This window comes from Fundulus heteroclitus, chromosome 10 (assembly GCF_011125445.2).
Source record: "Fundulus heteroclitus isolate FHET01 chromosome 10, MU-UCD_Fhet_4.1, whole genome shotgun sequence".
Classification (NCBI taxonomy): domain Eukaryota; kingdom Metazoa; phylum Chordata; class Actinopteri; order Cyprinodontiformes; family Fundulidae; genus Fundulus; species Fundulus heteroclitus.
Window position 1 is genome coordinate 1,633,433 of NC_046370.1, and position 14,711 is coordinate 1,648,143.

A 14,711-nucleotide genomic window follows, 5' to 3' on the forward strand; every position below is an offset into this window, starting at 1 on the left:
TTTATTTATTTAGCAAGAAACTACACTTTGAGGCCTGGGAACGCCCCCTAGACATGCTCATTTTGATGACCTTTAATCCCCCCCCATGCCTTAAAGGGATACCGAGCAAATTTGAAGCCAATACCTCAAAATCCCCAGGAGGAGTTTTTCAAAAAGCCCTGAAAAACAGCCCTTTGACCTAAATCTGGCCAACCTTATGTCATTTTTGGGACATACGCAGCAGATGTTGAAGACGGCATCCGAAAATGATTGAACTGCAGAGAAGGAAAAGAAATGGTAGAAATTGTAGAACTGCATCTGACTGGAGCATAATTGTTGTTACATTGTAATAAAATAACAGAAGTACTTCCCTTACTCCTGTTGTCTTTTCCAACAAGCAGGTGACAGACACAAATTTCTGGATTCTGCCACCATTCTGGAAAAACTTGACTGCTAAAAAAAAATTATGGGGGAAAAAAAATCCTTTCAGAGATCGATGTGATTGGAATAAATTGGAGAATCTCATAACAATAACATATATGCAACAGACATAAATAAAGACCTCCGACACCCCTGAACATTGCATTTCCTCCATTGACTTGAAAGTTTTGATTACAAGGGTGTTAGACAGAATTTGGTCATGAGCTACTTTTAAAACCGGCAGCAATTTGAATTAACTGGTAAATAAAATAATGAAATCATGAAATGTGGCGTTCCTCAGGGGTTAGTATTCATGCATGCAGGCGGGCAGGTAGGTAGGTAGGTACTGCAGATGAGCGTTCACACTGAGCCTGGTTCTGGTTCTGCTGGAGGTTCTCCTCCCTGTTAAAGGGGAGTTTTCCTCTCCACTGTCGCTTCATGCATGCTCAGTATGAGGGATTGCTGCAAAGCCATCAACAATGCAGACGACTGTCCACTGTGGCTCTACGCTCTTTCAGGAGGAGTGAATGCTGCTTGGAGAGACTTGATGCAACCTGCTGGGTTTCCTTAGAGAGGAAACTTTCTGACCAACCTGGAGGATTTGATTGAATTTGACTTTAGGAAAGTGCCCTGAGGTGACATGTTTCATGAATTGGTGCTATATAAATAAAATTGAATTGAATAAATATGCCCTCTGTAAACAGATGTGTTGTTAAGGGATAAATTTGATTTTTTTGTAACAAACTAGCCTGAACGTGCAGAAAAATGTTCTTTACTTCATAAAAACGGTGTGAGGAGTGCAGATGCACGTTCCTCGCCAGAGACCTGTAGGAAGTGGCTGGCGCAGCAGTGTTGAGTCAACAACGCTGCATCTGGGAGGCTGAGGCAGCAGCAGCAGCATCTCTGCTGTGATGAGGCGAGACAGAGAGGGGATGACACCATCCGCCAACCACACAGCTGCACCACGGCGCATCTTCCTCTTTAAGTCGGTTTAACGCCATTCCGTTAGGTAACGGACGACCTGGTTTTTTTTCTTTTTCTTTTTTTTTTTTTTTCTTCGCGCTGCCTGGTTCGCAGGTCGGTTGCCAACGGGAGCAGAGCGAGCTAACCTGGCGGATATTTTTGATCGAACTTGCTGCTGCTGCTGCTGCTGCTGCTGCTAGCCCCGCCGCTACCCTTCAGACATTCAAGCGGCCGCGTAAAACATGCGGAGCATCGAGGCCGAGACCCCTGGGATATCTTTAAGCGCTTCCCGTAGGACACGACCTTCGGCTGGACGCTGACTGGACTCCGCGGAGCCGCTGTGTAATTGTTTCATATTTATTCAGAACATGCACAAACTCCGGTGTGTTAGCCGAGGTTGGCCGCTTGTCGGCTTAACTGCGGCAGCTAGTTGCTATAAACAAACAGCAAGCCGACAGAGTACGTTTAAATGTCAGGATTATATGGCTGCTAACAGTAATAGAGGTGAAATGGGGTCTATGTGTGCTCTTGGGGGCGTGTGACATTGTGTTTGCATTAATGGGTCCAGGCAACATCATGGCTAACATAGCTAACGGCTAACTTAGCTCGACGGCTAACTTAGCTCAACGGCTAACTTAGCTCAACGGCTAACTTAGCTCAACGGCTAACGCTCTTAGCATCGTCATTGTTAACGGGCGATTCAACAGCGCAGACATTCGGTCATTTTAATGTTAATCGCATCATTATCTTGATTTTGTTTTTCATTTGGGGGTGATGGGGTGCAAGGTTTCTCGTCGCCTGAGTTGCCGTCTACTTTTTCTAACAATAAATTGACGCTATTTTATTTATTTAATTCGTTGCTGACTTGTTCGTATCATTCTAGCGCAGGTTAGCTTCACCGGTCAATTTGTTTTTAAAAAGAACCCCCCTAAATAAATAAATAAATAAATAACATAAACGCACCGATATGTTAGCGTGGCCCCGTTGTCTCTCTTTTGTCATTTTTAAAATATCCTATTTTTTTAATTTTTCGTTTTTGTTAAGCGGGTCTCGCCAGCATTAAAATAAACATTTTGTCATAGCCGGTTAACGTGTAACCGGAGACCCCCCCCCCTCCTCCTCCTCCTCCACCTCCACCACCCAGACAGGTAACACCGCCTAACGGGTTTTCTTCAGGAACAATGAGCACCAGCTTTCCCAGCCAACGTCGATATTTTTCGACAGTTTTAAGAAAGCGCATTGCGCATTTTGCTAATGCACTTGAACTTTTTTTTTCTTCTTAATGAGTCAGCCGGTGTAGTGTAAGCAAACTGCAAAACCACATGGCTGAACCACATTATTGTAATGGGAATAGATGGGAAGATGCTAAATGCTCCCCCTAGTATCGGCTGCATAATGCAGGTAGATGCACAGACTTGAGTAACTCTCTCACTGAGGCCTACGCTCTGCACAGATGAATGGCATTGAACTCGGTTGCCTTTCCACGTGGTTTATGTTTTAGTTTAGATTAAATTCAGGTAATATTCTCCCATATGTTTACTGTCACCACCACCACAAATAACTGCATCTAGTTGGACCCATGTGTGAAACTCCTGAGGTCTGCAGATGACTCCACCATCTGATGGTGCGTTCCATTTTGTCCTCAGTAGTCAGGATTTACAACCTCCGGGTCAGAAAATTATTACTGGAACGGCCCCAGAAGTCGGTATTATGAGTCGTCAAGTCGATGAACCCGACTTCGACATTCATGATGGCGGCTGTTCGCAGCAACATTGAGTAAAAACTTCATACTTTAATTGTTTGCAGCAGCTTTCTATTATTTATTTAACATTTAGTCTGTCGCACGGGTGCTGCCTTTCATTGTTAATCGGTGTTGATTTGTTAATTTGCGCAAAATGCAGCGTAAAATTAACCTGACTCAAGCCAGACGCATGTCTTGCTCCGCCTAGCTCCACTCACATACATCTGGGACCTCTCCATAGGAATTGCATTTATTGAAGGCTGGGCCTTATCAAAAATTCTTGCATATGATTGGATAAGCCACTTGTCTGTCATCTTTATCGACGTGCCATTTTAACCACTCACACCGAAGCTAACCCGTGACGCTGATGAAAGCGACGCAGGAAAAATTTTTTTTTTATTGACAGTGAGCTGACAGGAAGAGGGGGAAATACAGCCTGCAAAGCGCCGCGGGTCGGAGTCGATCCCGGGCCGACCGCGTTGAGGACTAATAGGCCTCCTTATATGGTTCGCGCTAACCGCTCCGGTGCGTGTCCGCGTCTGCAGCGGACGTGCCCCGGAAAACAAAACTTGCCAAATCCGGTCGGGAGAAGGGCGAAAACATGGTTTCCACCAACAAAAGTCTTCAGAGCCGTTCTCTGATGTTCTTTTAATGAAACATTAGGTAGATTGGACAACACGGAAGAAATAGCAGCATCAATGTTAACGCTTGCTTCCTCGACGAGCCGCCATTGTTGTCTGAATCAAAACAGTCTCACGTCATGGTCGCGTCTCCACTACGTCACATCTATGAAACTCCAGCCCTGCGTCCTGATTGGCCAGACCATAAAATTGGTTGGAGAAATCACTTTCAATGGGCGATGTCCCAGATGTATGTGAGTGAAGCTAGGCAGAGCGAGACATGCGTCTGGCTTGAGTCAGGTTAGCGTAAAATGGCGTTATTGCTATTGTTTTAATAACGGCGTCCATGTTTTTTCCTACTGTCCAATGGAGGGAAACTGGAACGCAAAAAGGCCGAGACGACGTAATCTGCGACTCTTTAGGTCCGACCTCCGAGGAAAAAGTATGCAGTGAGTCTATAAACGGACAGGAAGTGGATCAGCGGGACCAGTGGTGCAGCCAGAGCCAGAGCCAGAGTGCCCGTATCAATACCACACATCTTCGTATCAAACCAACCGTGTCGTCGTCTTTTGTAAAAAAAAAACAAAAAACCTGTACATATGTATTAACAAACATGAATTTAGCTTTTTATGTATTTATACATGAAGTGCGTTCATTGAGAGTCAAACAAATTCCTTACTTGGGTTACAAACTTGGCTATTAAAGCTGATTCTGATTAAAAGGTAAAAAGTTTTTTTTATATCCAATTTTGTAGGAGTTTGGTCACAAAAATAATTACCGGTATAAAAGAAAGTGATGTTAAAATCAAGTGTGCACGGTTCCGGTCAATTTTACATAAACCAATCGATGCAGAAGACAGTCACGTTTATTTAGGTCTTTTTAAATGTAATTAAACTTTTCAATTTCCTGGGCGGAAAGATGATGCAATAGTCCTTTTAAATGATTTTTAAAAAGAGCAATTGGATGTGCGATTATGACTGTTGTGTTTTTCTAATCCACGCTGGCTGCTGAAATATTTACATCGTAGGGCAGGATGATGTAGAAAAAAAGCATATCGATAAAATAGAAATCATATTGATCGATATTGATAATTATCAACTAATTCAAAACATACATTTTAATTGCAGCCCTGACTATTTAATGCTGTTGCTTAGCGACCTACTTTTAAATACACAATGCACAATGAATTCAAACTCAACCCTTTATTCAACCAACTTTTTACCAAAATTACAAGTTTTTAAAAAAGAAAAAAAGAACGTGTCCTCTCTGAAGTCTTTGAAGGGGGCGGAGCGTGGTCCTGGGTCTGCGTTGTGATTGGTTGGGAGGATGTAATGACTGTAATATTAACTTACATGATAGAATGCAAAAGGAAGGAAAACTCTTATTCTGTTAAACCTTTTACTAACCATTTTCTTCTATCATCAATATACGTCTATAAGATCCATGTATATTGTTATTGAATTATCGTTCAGCCTTAATACATCGGCACTGTTATGTGGTTATAAGCTTCTCAGCAAGTTGCACCTCAACCCCACGCCTTTCTCTTCTTATGTTCTGTTCATGTTCAGCACTTAGAATTGTGTCGTTACTGCGATGCAAAAAAAACTTGCCTCACCTTTCGTAGCCATCAGCAAATTCTGCCAGGATATTTAAAGCAATTTTCTTTACAGAATTGGTAGAATTAATTCAAATTGATTGTTTTTTACGCATAGTCCACACGTTTTCAGTTGAGGTTCGACCCATTCAATAAGATGAGTAATAAATAGCCTGTTATATCCATCTGAAAAGTTTTGATGTGTTTGGGGTTGTTGTTCTGTTTGAACACCTGGTTTTGTCCATGTTTAAACCATCTAATTTGTAATTTGAGACTTTCATGCACTTTGTGCGATGCAGTAGCATCAACAACACACTATGACACTTCCTTCACTGCCTTGACAGTTGGCGCAGTGTTTGAAAGCCTCACAGTGACTTCTCCAAAAATACTTCTTAGCATTTTCACCAAATGGCTCAATGTCCTCCGCAGGAAGGCATTTGGTTTTTCTATGTGGGCAGCTGCAGATTTCAATAAAACTTGGACAATTCCACTTTGAATCAAGGTTCTTTCTCGGTGTTCACGTCGTCAGTCCATTCCGTTAAAGGGTTGAAGCTTTAAAAAAAATATCTATATTTTATGTGTAGGTTGCTGCTATGTGTTTGCTTTGCTTTACCATGAATACTTTGATATGAACGTACGGTCAGCTCAGTGACAGCAGCATGCTAAGTTCCTTTAGCTGCTACACGAACCCAAATCATTGCCCCCACACCTCCATAGATTATCTTTTTATATTTTTGACCATCCAACTCTGTAAAGCCTTTTATTCTGTTACTTCCAAAGGAATGGTGATCAGAACCATTCACTCCTAAGGATGCTTTAACTGTCGTATAAAGGAAATACTCAGATTTTTCAGTAAATCTGCAATTGACTCCAAACATATTTATGGTTTTGAAATGCGTGCGGTGTATCGATAAGGGTAACCTTCCTGTTTTCCATCCACTAAGTGATAACTTACTGGATGGTGTGGTTGTATATTTATAATATAGGCCTGTATTTCGCTCTGTGCCTGATCTTGCTGCATTGTCCATCTCTGAAGTGACGTCGGCTTAATGTATAGCCACGTATGTCGGACCGTGATAGTGTGTTCTTTTTCTTATCTTTGTAAGCTCAGCTGAATGTATGCTCTGTTAACACTCGTCCTGTCTGCGGTGATGTGTGTGTTTTTTTTTTTTTCTTCCAGAGAGGACAGAGAGCGACAGATCTCAAGGACCAGATTGTCCGCTGAACTTTTTGCCTCCTAAGACAGATCGCCGGGGACCATGCTGACCATCTTGGCTGCTGGCTCTGTGTTCTTTCCAGGCCTTTTCCTTCTGTCCAAGCAATGCCTGAAGTCCATCCCAGCGCTGCGATGGAGCGAAGGAGACGCGGTCATCGTATCAGCCAGGTCAGAGTTCACGTCTTTCTATGTTGAGCCATAACGGCAACAGTATTCTTCCAAGGGCAATATAGCTTAAAAAAAATAAAAGCTCCGGTTTTATTATACCAAATCCGATTAATCGATTATTTTTCCTCCTTTTTGTTTCGCAACAAGAAATTAAAGGAAAGATTTTATTCTGGGAGTTCAAGAATCAAGAATCTAGTCACAGCGTGTTATCGTGGTGAAAGTTTTTTTATTATTTATTTATTTGTTTTATATACAAAGATTAAGTTAGTTGACTGCACTATATTCATGTCTCCAGTAAATTCTGTGCATTATTAAACCTTCGTATACAGAGCTGTGCAACGAAAACTTCCTGATAAGTCAAGATGGTGCTAAAATATGTGTTCACCATATTGTTATTGTGACGTTTAACAGACTCGGTCTTCTCAGCAGGTGGCGATTGCCCTCACAGCTTTAGTGAAGAAGTTGTGTTTGAGCCTTTTGAAACGTGAATTAGTTTTGGATTTGATGTTCCTGAAACATTAGCCTGATGGAAGAGGGGCAAACAGTGCATTGGCTGGCTGGCTGCACTGCAAAAACGGAAGTAAAAATAAGTAATATTTTCTTAAAATGAGTGTATTTGTCCTTGATTTGGGCAGGTAAATAAGACTATTTGCCAATGGAATAAGATTTTTGCACTTAAAATAGCAACAACTCATCTCCATCATCTTATTTCAAGTGCAGGATGTCTAATTATCTTATTTTAGGGGTCAAAATACTCATTCCATTGGCAGATAATATTATTTACCTGCTCAAATCTAGGACAAAAACACAAATTTTAAGAACATTTTACTTATTATTAGATCTGTTTTTGCAGTGTGGTTATCAGTGGCAATGCGTCACTTTGTGATGATCAGTGGTAATTGGGGCAAATAATGAAAATATAACAAAATGTTTGCTGCTTGTCGTTTTACACAATGAGCTTCATTTCACTTGTTTAACTTCAAACTGACTTAAAATGAGTAAATTAAAGTGCCTCGTATTATGGTTACAAAAAGTTTCCTCTTTACTATATTTTGAGAAGATATTTCCTAAACATATATTCAGCATTGTATGCATTTGCAAAATAAAATCCAGATTTTCCAAAAATTAAATCTTAAAAAATTGTAAATTCAAATAAATCGATTAGATCGATTTATCGCTCAGCCTTAATTCTTCCTGAACATTTTCTCCTGCGTATGTGTTTTGGTAACAGCGCCTTACAAGTTGTGTGACAGATCATTGTAGCCCGGGTTGTCTTATTTTACTAAACACGTTTAAACTCCCCTGCACTGGTTTCAAAGATTTCTGACAAAAACAGTGTGAAAGTGTAATGTTCATTTGTGTTAATCCCCCTTTACTCTGATACTAAAACACATAAAATAGTCAATCTGTGTGAAATTTTAATCTCAGTAATAGTACAGCTGTTCTCTGAAGGCCTCAGAGGATTGTTGAAGATCATAAGTTAATAAGTATAATGAGGACCAAGGAGCGGAGAACGCCTGAAGGAGAAAATTACTCCAAGAAACAGCCGAGAGGCCCGTGGTAACTAGAGGAGCTGCAGGGATCCACAGCTCAGGTGGGAAAAGGACAACTTTCAGTGGGGGGGGGGGGGGGGGGGGAAGTGTTTCTTCAACATGGGCAGGAAAACTGGAGGAGGCATAGAAGAAGCTAAATACGGGACAAGCCTGGGAGAAAAGCTGTGGAGCCGCTAAAGATTTGGTACTATGCTGGACAACAACGACCCTAAACGTAGAACCAGAGCTGGGATGGAAGGGTTTAGATCAGGGGTCTGCAACCTGCGACCTACGAATGCATTGATGTCTGTGGCTGCAACATGAAGAAAATATTGTAATCTAAAGCCTTTGACTCATTATTTTCTGTCATGATAAACACGCAGGTTGGTGTCATCGGTTCAGGCAGTCATGGCTTCCTCAGCTGGCTACATCATTGCTTCTTCCTGTGAGGACATTATTGAGGACCAGTAAGTGGTATTGCTGCTTTGGTTAGTAAACTGAAACTATTTCTAATATTCAGGCTCTGAATTTGTTAACAGCATACCATCATTTGAATTTCTGGTCATTAATGAGCTAAACTTGAAATAAAACAGCTGCCCCGATTTTCTTTAAAAACAAAACAAAAAAAACAACAACCTTCTCGTTTTTGCACAGGCACTGGCTTACCAGCACCTACATCATGTTCGCCGTCCCCTACTTCGTCTACGACATCTACGCCATGTTCATGTGCTACTGGTACAAGCTGCGGGTGAAAGGACACGAGGAGGCCTCGGCGGCCCCCCAACACGTGGGCTCGGCAGTGAGGAGCTACTTGCGGCGCGAGTTCCTGATGGTGCTGCACCACGTTGTGATGGTCACCGTCTGCTTCCCCGTGTCTGTGGTAACTGTCACATGTTGCTCTTTCTGTGGCGAGGCAGGAAAACTGGAGCTGCACGCTATGCACAGAACTGTTGTTTTATTCTCTTTACCGCAGTAGCTCTAAAATATGTGATCGAGTCTGTTAAAAAAAAAAAAAAACATTGAACTGTTTGTTTTTTTTCTCCAGTTTTGGCGACAAGGAAAGGGAGATTATTTCCAGGGCATAATGTTCATGGCTGAGCTCAGCACTCCATCCGTCTGCTTAGGAAAAATACTCATCCAGGTAAGCGTTAGCTTGAGTCTCAGAGACAAGTTCATATCATCGTCACATGTGCATGTCATAATTCACACTTTTTTTCTCACTCTTATTTTGTTGGAGAGCGTATATTTCCCAGCATGCAGCATGTTCATGCCTGTCGGCTGCTGTCAGACGTGGTTTATCGGGGCAAACTGTTAAATGTCACTCTTTAATTGTTGACAGTATGCTTGGAAAAACATTGTATGAATGGCAACACATCTGCCCCTGTTCAGGTTTGTGTTTAAGTGTCTGCGTTGTTTTAGTGTCTGTTAGGAGATTCGCCTCTAAGAATTAGACATCCACATTCAGCAAAGGCAGTAGGTGCTTTCGGACCGCATTGATTTAAAAAAAAAAAAAAAAAAAAGCATTTAGCAAAATCAATACATTTGTTCCTCCCTTTTCTTTGTTTTTGCACTGCAGGGAATTTGGCCGTTCTGAGTTTGTGTAACTGCTTGTATTAATGTATTAAGTGTCTGATTCTCAGTCAATGCTTTAAGGAGCTCATGTCACCAAAATAAAAGAAAAAAAAAAGACCTTAAATACCACAAACACCACCACAACAGCCGATGTGGTTCAGACGGGAACATTGAGGAAATTTTATTGAACCCAATGCGGCTTCGGGTTTCTTTCCACTGGCTCCAGAATGTGATACTGAGATCCCCGTTGCACTAGTCCAAAAATAGGCCTGTTTAAGTAAACAACATGCCTGTGTTGCCCTTCTGCACGTCTGATACTGTAGCATCCATAATCTGATCAGCTGCTACACTGCAAAAACTGATCTAAAAACAAGTAAAATGTTTAAAGTTAGTGTATTTGTCCTTGATTTGAGCCAGTAAATAAGATTATCTGCCAATGGAATGAGCATTTTTGCCCCTAAAATAAGATAATTAGACATCCTGCACTTGAAATAAGATGATGGAGATGAATTGTTCCTATTTTAAGTGGGAAAATCTTATTCTATTGGCAAATCATCTTATTTACCTGCTCAAATCAAGGACAAATACACTAATTTAAAGAAAATGTTACTTATTTTTAGTTCCGTTTTTGCAGTGTATTACCCCAAAGTGCCTCAAATGTTGTTTTGTCAAGATGAAAAATTCTCTGACTTCAGCTTCTCAATCCAGAAACCTTATTCACACGTGGACAAAAGTGTTGGTACCCATCTGTTAATGAAGGAAAATCTGCAATGGTCACTTAAAATTACTTGAAACTGATAAAAGTAATTAAAAAATTAAAACTTACTGGCAATTAACCAAAAATTAGATTTGTTCAAATGCCACAATTTCTTGGTTTGAAATCTTCTGTTTTCTCTGCCATGTTGTCTTTAAAAGGTTGCCCCCCTTTTTTTGTGTCAACCTTTTCCAAAGTATTCTTTAAAATGGACTAAAATGAGAAAGAACTCAGAAAAGTGTCTGAAAAATACATAATTTTTACAGAACTCTAAAAACGTTTTATTTATTTTGCTTTAATCATGCAATCTTCAGCCGTCCCTCAGCCGTTCTGTTATACCTGCACTCACACAACCGTAGCCGTCCCCTCGCAGTGCAAAAAGCAAACCAAAGCAAAAGAGATTAGATTTTTAGAAAGGGCTCAATATTCTAGTTAACGGCTCATTATATCATTAAGAAGCTCTAAAAACTGTTTGGTCCGAAAACACCAAAAATTCAGCCCTGTTAAGAATATTCTGAAAACTGCATCCTTTAGAAATCGACCAGCTTGTGACCAGAAATGTTTCCCTGTGCTCTCCTGCCATCCCCTAATCACTCGGAGCTAATAGTCTAAAATCTAACGGTGTTAGAATGACCTTTATAACATTAAGAATATTAACAATGTTGGCTTGTACCTCTTGCGTTTCCTTTCTCCCTCTGTTTTTATTCCCACTTTTAGTACAAACAGCAACACACTCTGCTGCACAAAGTGAACGGGGCTCTTATGCTGGTCACTTTTTTCATCTTTCGAGTCCTCCTCTTCCCTTACCTCTACTACGTCTATGGAAGGTACGTCTTTTCTCTCCGTCTCCGTTCTGCCGTCTCAGCCGGGCTCACTAACCTGCACAGCTACCTGATCTAAAACCCTGTCAGAAATTTACGCTCACCGTGTCCATGAATGTCATTAGCTTTGGTCTTTTAATAACTTATTTAAACAAGTCTTGCTCAGGGTAGAATAATCATGCATTGAACAATTTTGGTGACTTTTAGTGCCGTTATTAGAAATATTGATGTCTGCATGTAGAATGAGCTGCGTAGCAGAACTAATGGTGCCCCCACCCCCTTTAGCATTAGCTTTAGCATTAGCAGAACTTAGCTTAGCATTAGCGGCTTGGGTCACTGCTAGGCATTCTGGGATTCAGAGTTTTCTCTTTTGTTCTTTGTGTGTAGTTGAGTTCTTGTTTTTCTCTCATGGCTTAGCCCAAGGGTCTGCAACCTTTACAGTCTAAAGAGACATTTTTCATACAGTCCACTTGAATTAAACTCGTTCAGAGCCACAAATGTTGCCTGGCTTTTTGAAAAAAGGCAAGTTATAATTTTTGATAAAGATCTACTGTAGGAAATATGTTGTCATCGTTAAAGAAACACCCTTTTATGTCTATTTTGAGGTTTTTAAAAAAAGGATGGATGGGATGTTGATATTTATGGATAATGATGTAAAAAAAAAAAATCATCCAGCATAATGAAAAAAATATTGATTTAAAATGAAATATTACTGGCACTTTTAGCATCATTCTGCTGTGAACATTAAAAGCAATTATTCCAAGAAAAAAACAGCTAAAACCTGCATTTATTATCGTTATTATTACATTTAAATACCATAATAAAAATATAATTTGTAGCCAAAGTTATTAAGAGCTGCTGTGGAAGATCCAAGGAGCCACAGGTTGCAGAACCCTGGCTTAGCCCAGTACAACCAATTTGACCGATAAACCAGTACTTCTGGCTGCACAACGGGCCCACAGCATGATACTGCCATCATCATGCTTATACACACAACTATATTTAGTTCAAATCACCGTATCTCATGTCGACTCCCCTGAAAAATAGTTTTCCCGTCATTGAGGCCTGAGGAATTGGGCCGGTCCATGTTTGCAGACTTGTATCAGGCTTGAAGGTGTTGGTTCTGAAACTTGGACTCCGTCAGTCCAACATGGGAATGATCCTTTAGTTTTGGGTTGGATAAAGCAGAATGTGCGCTCAAAAGCCAGGTCTGTGCCAGGAAACAACACATTTAAGTGATCTTTACTACTTCTGAGAGGAAAGGTGCTTAAACGTCCAGTAAGGCAGATTTATGCAAAGATCTCATTCATGGCTGCAGCTCTCTAATGTACATTTATTGTTAGCTGTATTTATAATTTTATGTGTGGAAAACTGAAAATTAAGTATTGGAGGGGCAAATTATAACAGATAAATATTTGAATTTCTGGAAGAAAAGTAATGAGAGTTTTTATACTGATTTATATTTACCTTTTTTAGTTTTTGATTCAGCACAACTGGAGTTTGATCATCTTACTAATCATTTTGCACTCGTTCTAATAAATAAACGTAGACTTAGACTTTCTTTATTGTCATTTTGTATACACAGAGTGCATACAGAACGAAATTTCGTTTTCACACAGCTCAGAAATATTGCAGTAACTCTACAGGATACCTTGTAGTGAATTACAGTACAGGATAAAGTGCAGTGATCAATCGCAGTCACTTACAGGATAAATTTCAATTTACTTCCGTATAAAGTGCAGCAGTGAACAGTAGGCAGTTGAAATGTAAACAATGTAAACCAAATGTAGACAAATATGCAGTAAGGTGCAGCAGTGATTTAAAAGTAGACAGTTGCATTGTAAACAGTTTTGCAGTACGTTTCCGGTTAAGGTGCAGCATCAATTTTGCAGAATACGATACAATGTGCAAATGTGCAAATCAGCGAATCTAGTGTGGTACACTTTTATAAGTGTACCACATTCTGGTACACTTAAAGCCATTCTGCGATGCATTTTTACCTTTAGATCCATTTACTTTAAGGTTCTTATGAGGGTTTTGGTTTTTAAGCCAAACAAATCACTGACGTTCTTCTTTTTGAGGCTTTTAGGAAATTCATAAATGTCTGATGGTAAACTGTATTTAATCAGGAACAACCCCGGTTCTTTGAGAGAAAAATAATCTACAACAAACTTAAAGTGTCACATCTACTTCTTGTTTTCAGAACTTGAATTTCATTAAAAGCCACAAATATTTGACATTCATGGCCACGATGAGCGCCTTTAACTCCTCCTCTGCCAGCGCCGTGTGTCTCAGAGTGAATGCTCTGTTCTCCGTCTGCAGGTACGCGTCTATCCCCTTCCACATGGTTCCTCTGACGGTACCCTGGCACTGTAACGTCGGCGCCGCTCTGCTCATGGCGCCCCAGCTCTACTGGTTCTCCCTCATCTGCCGGGGCGCCCTGCGGCTATTCACCGGCACGTCCCGCTCCCAGAGGCCGCGCGCGCCCACCGCCGACGCCAAGGAGCACCCGACGGACGGCAGCGCGCCGCCGCAGCCCGCCAACGGCTACAGCACGCGCTCCTCAGAGCCCGAGCTGACCACTCACTGAGAGGCGTGACGGCGAGGGGGGGCGGGGGGGAACGGGGGGGGACGGGAGGGAAGGAAGGCGAATGTACCAATGAGTATAGACGATGACCTCGAATCACGCTGAAGTGTTTAGAGCCGGCTAAAGGAGTTGGTGGCTGAGCGCTGAGTACGTCAGCCCCGTAGTCTGTAGGAACCAAATGGAGCTTTAGGGCACTCAGTATTTAAGACGTCATCAGGCACTGTGACGGATAGCATCACGCACCGACCCCAGAGGAATCCGCCTGGATGTTTAGCGCGCGTAGGTGGCCGTTTCCCTCACCTAGATCAAATACAGTCCGCTCTGCCTGCTAATATGGGGAGAGCAGGAAAATAGGAATGTATTATACTGTATGTTAGTATGTTTGCTGTAGATGAGAGGCCTGATTCAGTTCAGTAACGAAGAAGACCTTCAAAAAAAAAAAAAAAGTAAAAAAAAAAAAATCTGAGCTAAGCAGTATTTTGACTTGTTAGTGTTTATCTGTATCCTCTATGTAGACACTGTCACTCTAACAACATGTAACCAACCTGCAGACTGACTCATCTTTAGGAGGGAGATACTGTCATTATACTGTATTCTGCTGCCTTACCCCCCCCCCCCCCCCCCCCCCCCCCCACAAAACTCCCAGGTCCCCTTGCATTATTTTTAGTTTAGTCTTTTAGACGGCGACAAGGCTTTGGTCAGACAGAAACAAATGTGACGGTTGTACATAGCAGATGTAAAATT

At 41.3% G+C, this 14,711-nt stretch overlaps 1 protein-coding gene across 2 annotated transcripts; it reads left to right on the forward strand.

Annotated features, from left to right (window-relative positions):
* The first annotated feature begins 1,247 nt into the window (after window positions 1-1,247).
* Window positions 1,248-14,589, forward strand: tlcd3bb (TLC domain containing 3Bb). 2 transcript variants are annotated; one of them, XM_012852392.3, is made up of 7 exons: window positions 1,248-1,704; window positions 6,498-6,701; window positions 8,617-8,700; window positions 8,888-9,113; window positions 9,279-9,374; window positions 11,277-11,386; window positions 13,703-14,589. In XM_012852392.3, exons 2-7 carry the CDS (start codon window positions 6,577-6,579, stop codon window positions 13,968-13,970), a joined length of 909 nt encoding a protein of 302 aa, XP_012707846.2. In that variant the 5' UTR covers window positions 1,248-1,704; window positions 6,498-6,576; the 3' UTR covers window positions 13,971-14,589. The 2 variants fall into 2 exon arrangements, with proteins under 2 accessions (XP_012707846.2, XP_021166218.1); XM_021310543.2 differs by having other exon boundaries at window positions 1,248-1,408.
* Window positions 14,590-14,711: the final 122 nt, after the last annotated feature.

Bases quoted from the DNA above. Each gene is read 5' to 3' on its own strand.
- tlcd3bb (XM_012852392.3), top strand. From the start codon at position 6,577: ATGCTGACCATCTTGGCTGCTGGCTCTGTGTTCTTTCCAGGCCTTTTC. The intron at 9,375-11,276 runs GTAAGCGTTAGC...TCCCACTTTTAG, and splicing joins TAGGAAAAATACTCATCCAG to TACAAACAGCAACACACTCT. The intron at 11,387-13,702 runs GTACGTCTTTTC...CTCCGTCTGCAG, and splicing joins CTCTACTACGTCTATGGAAG to GTACGCGTCTATCCCCTTCC.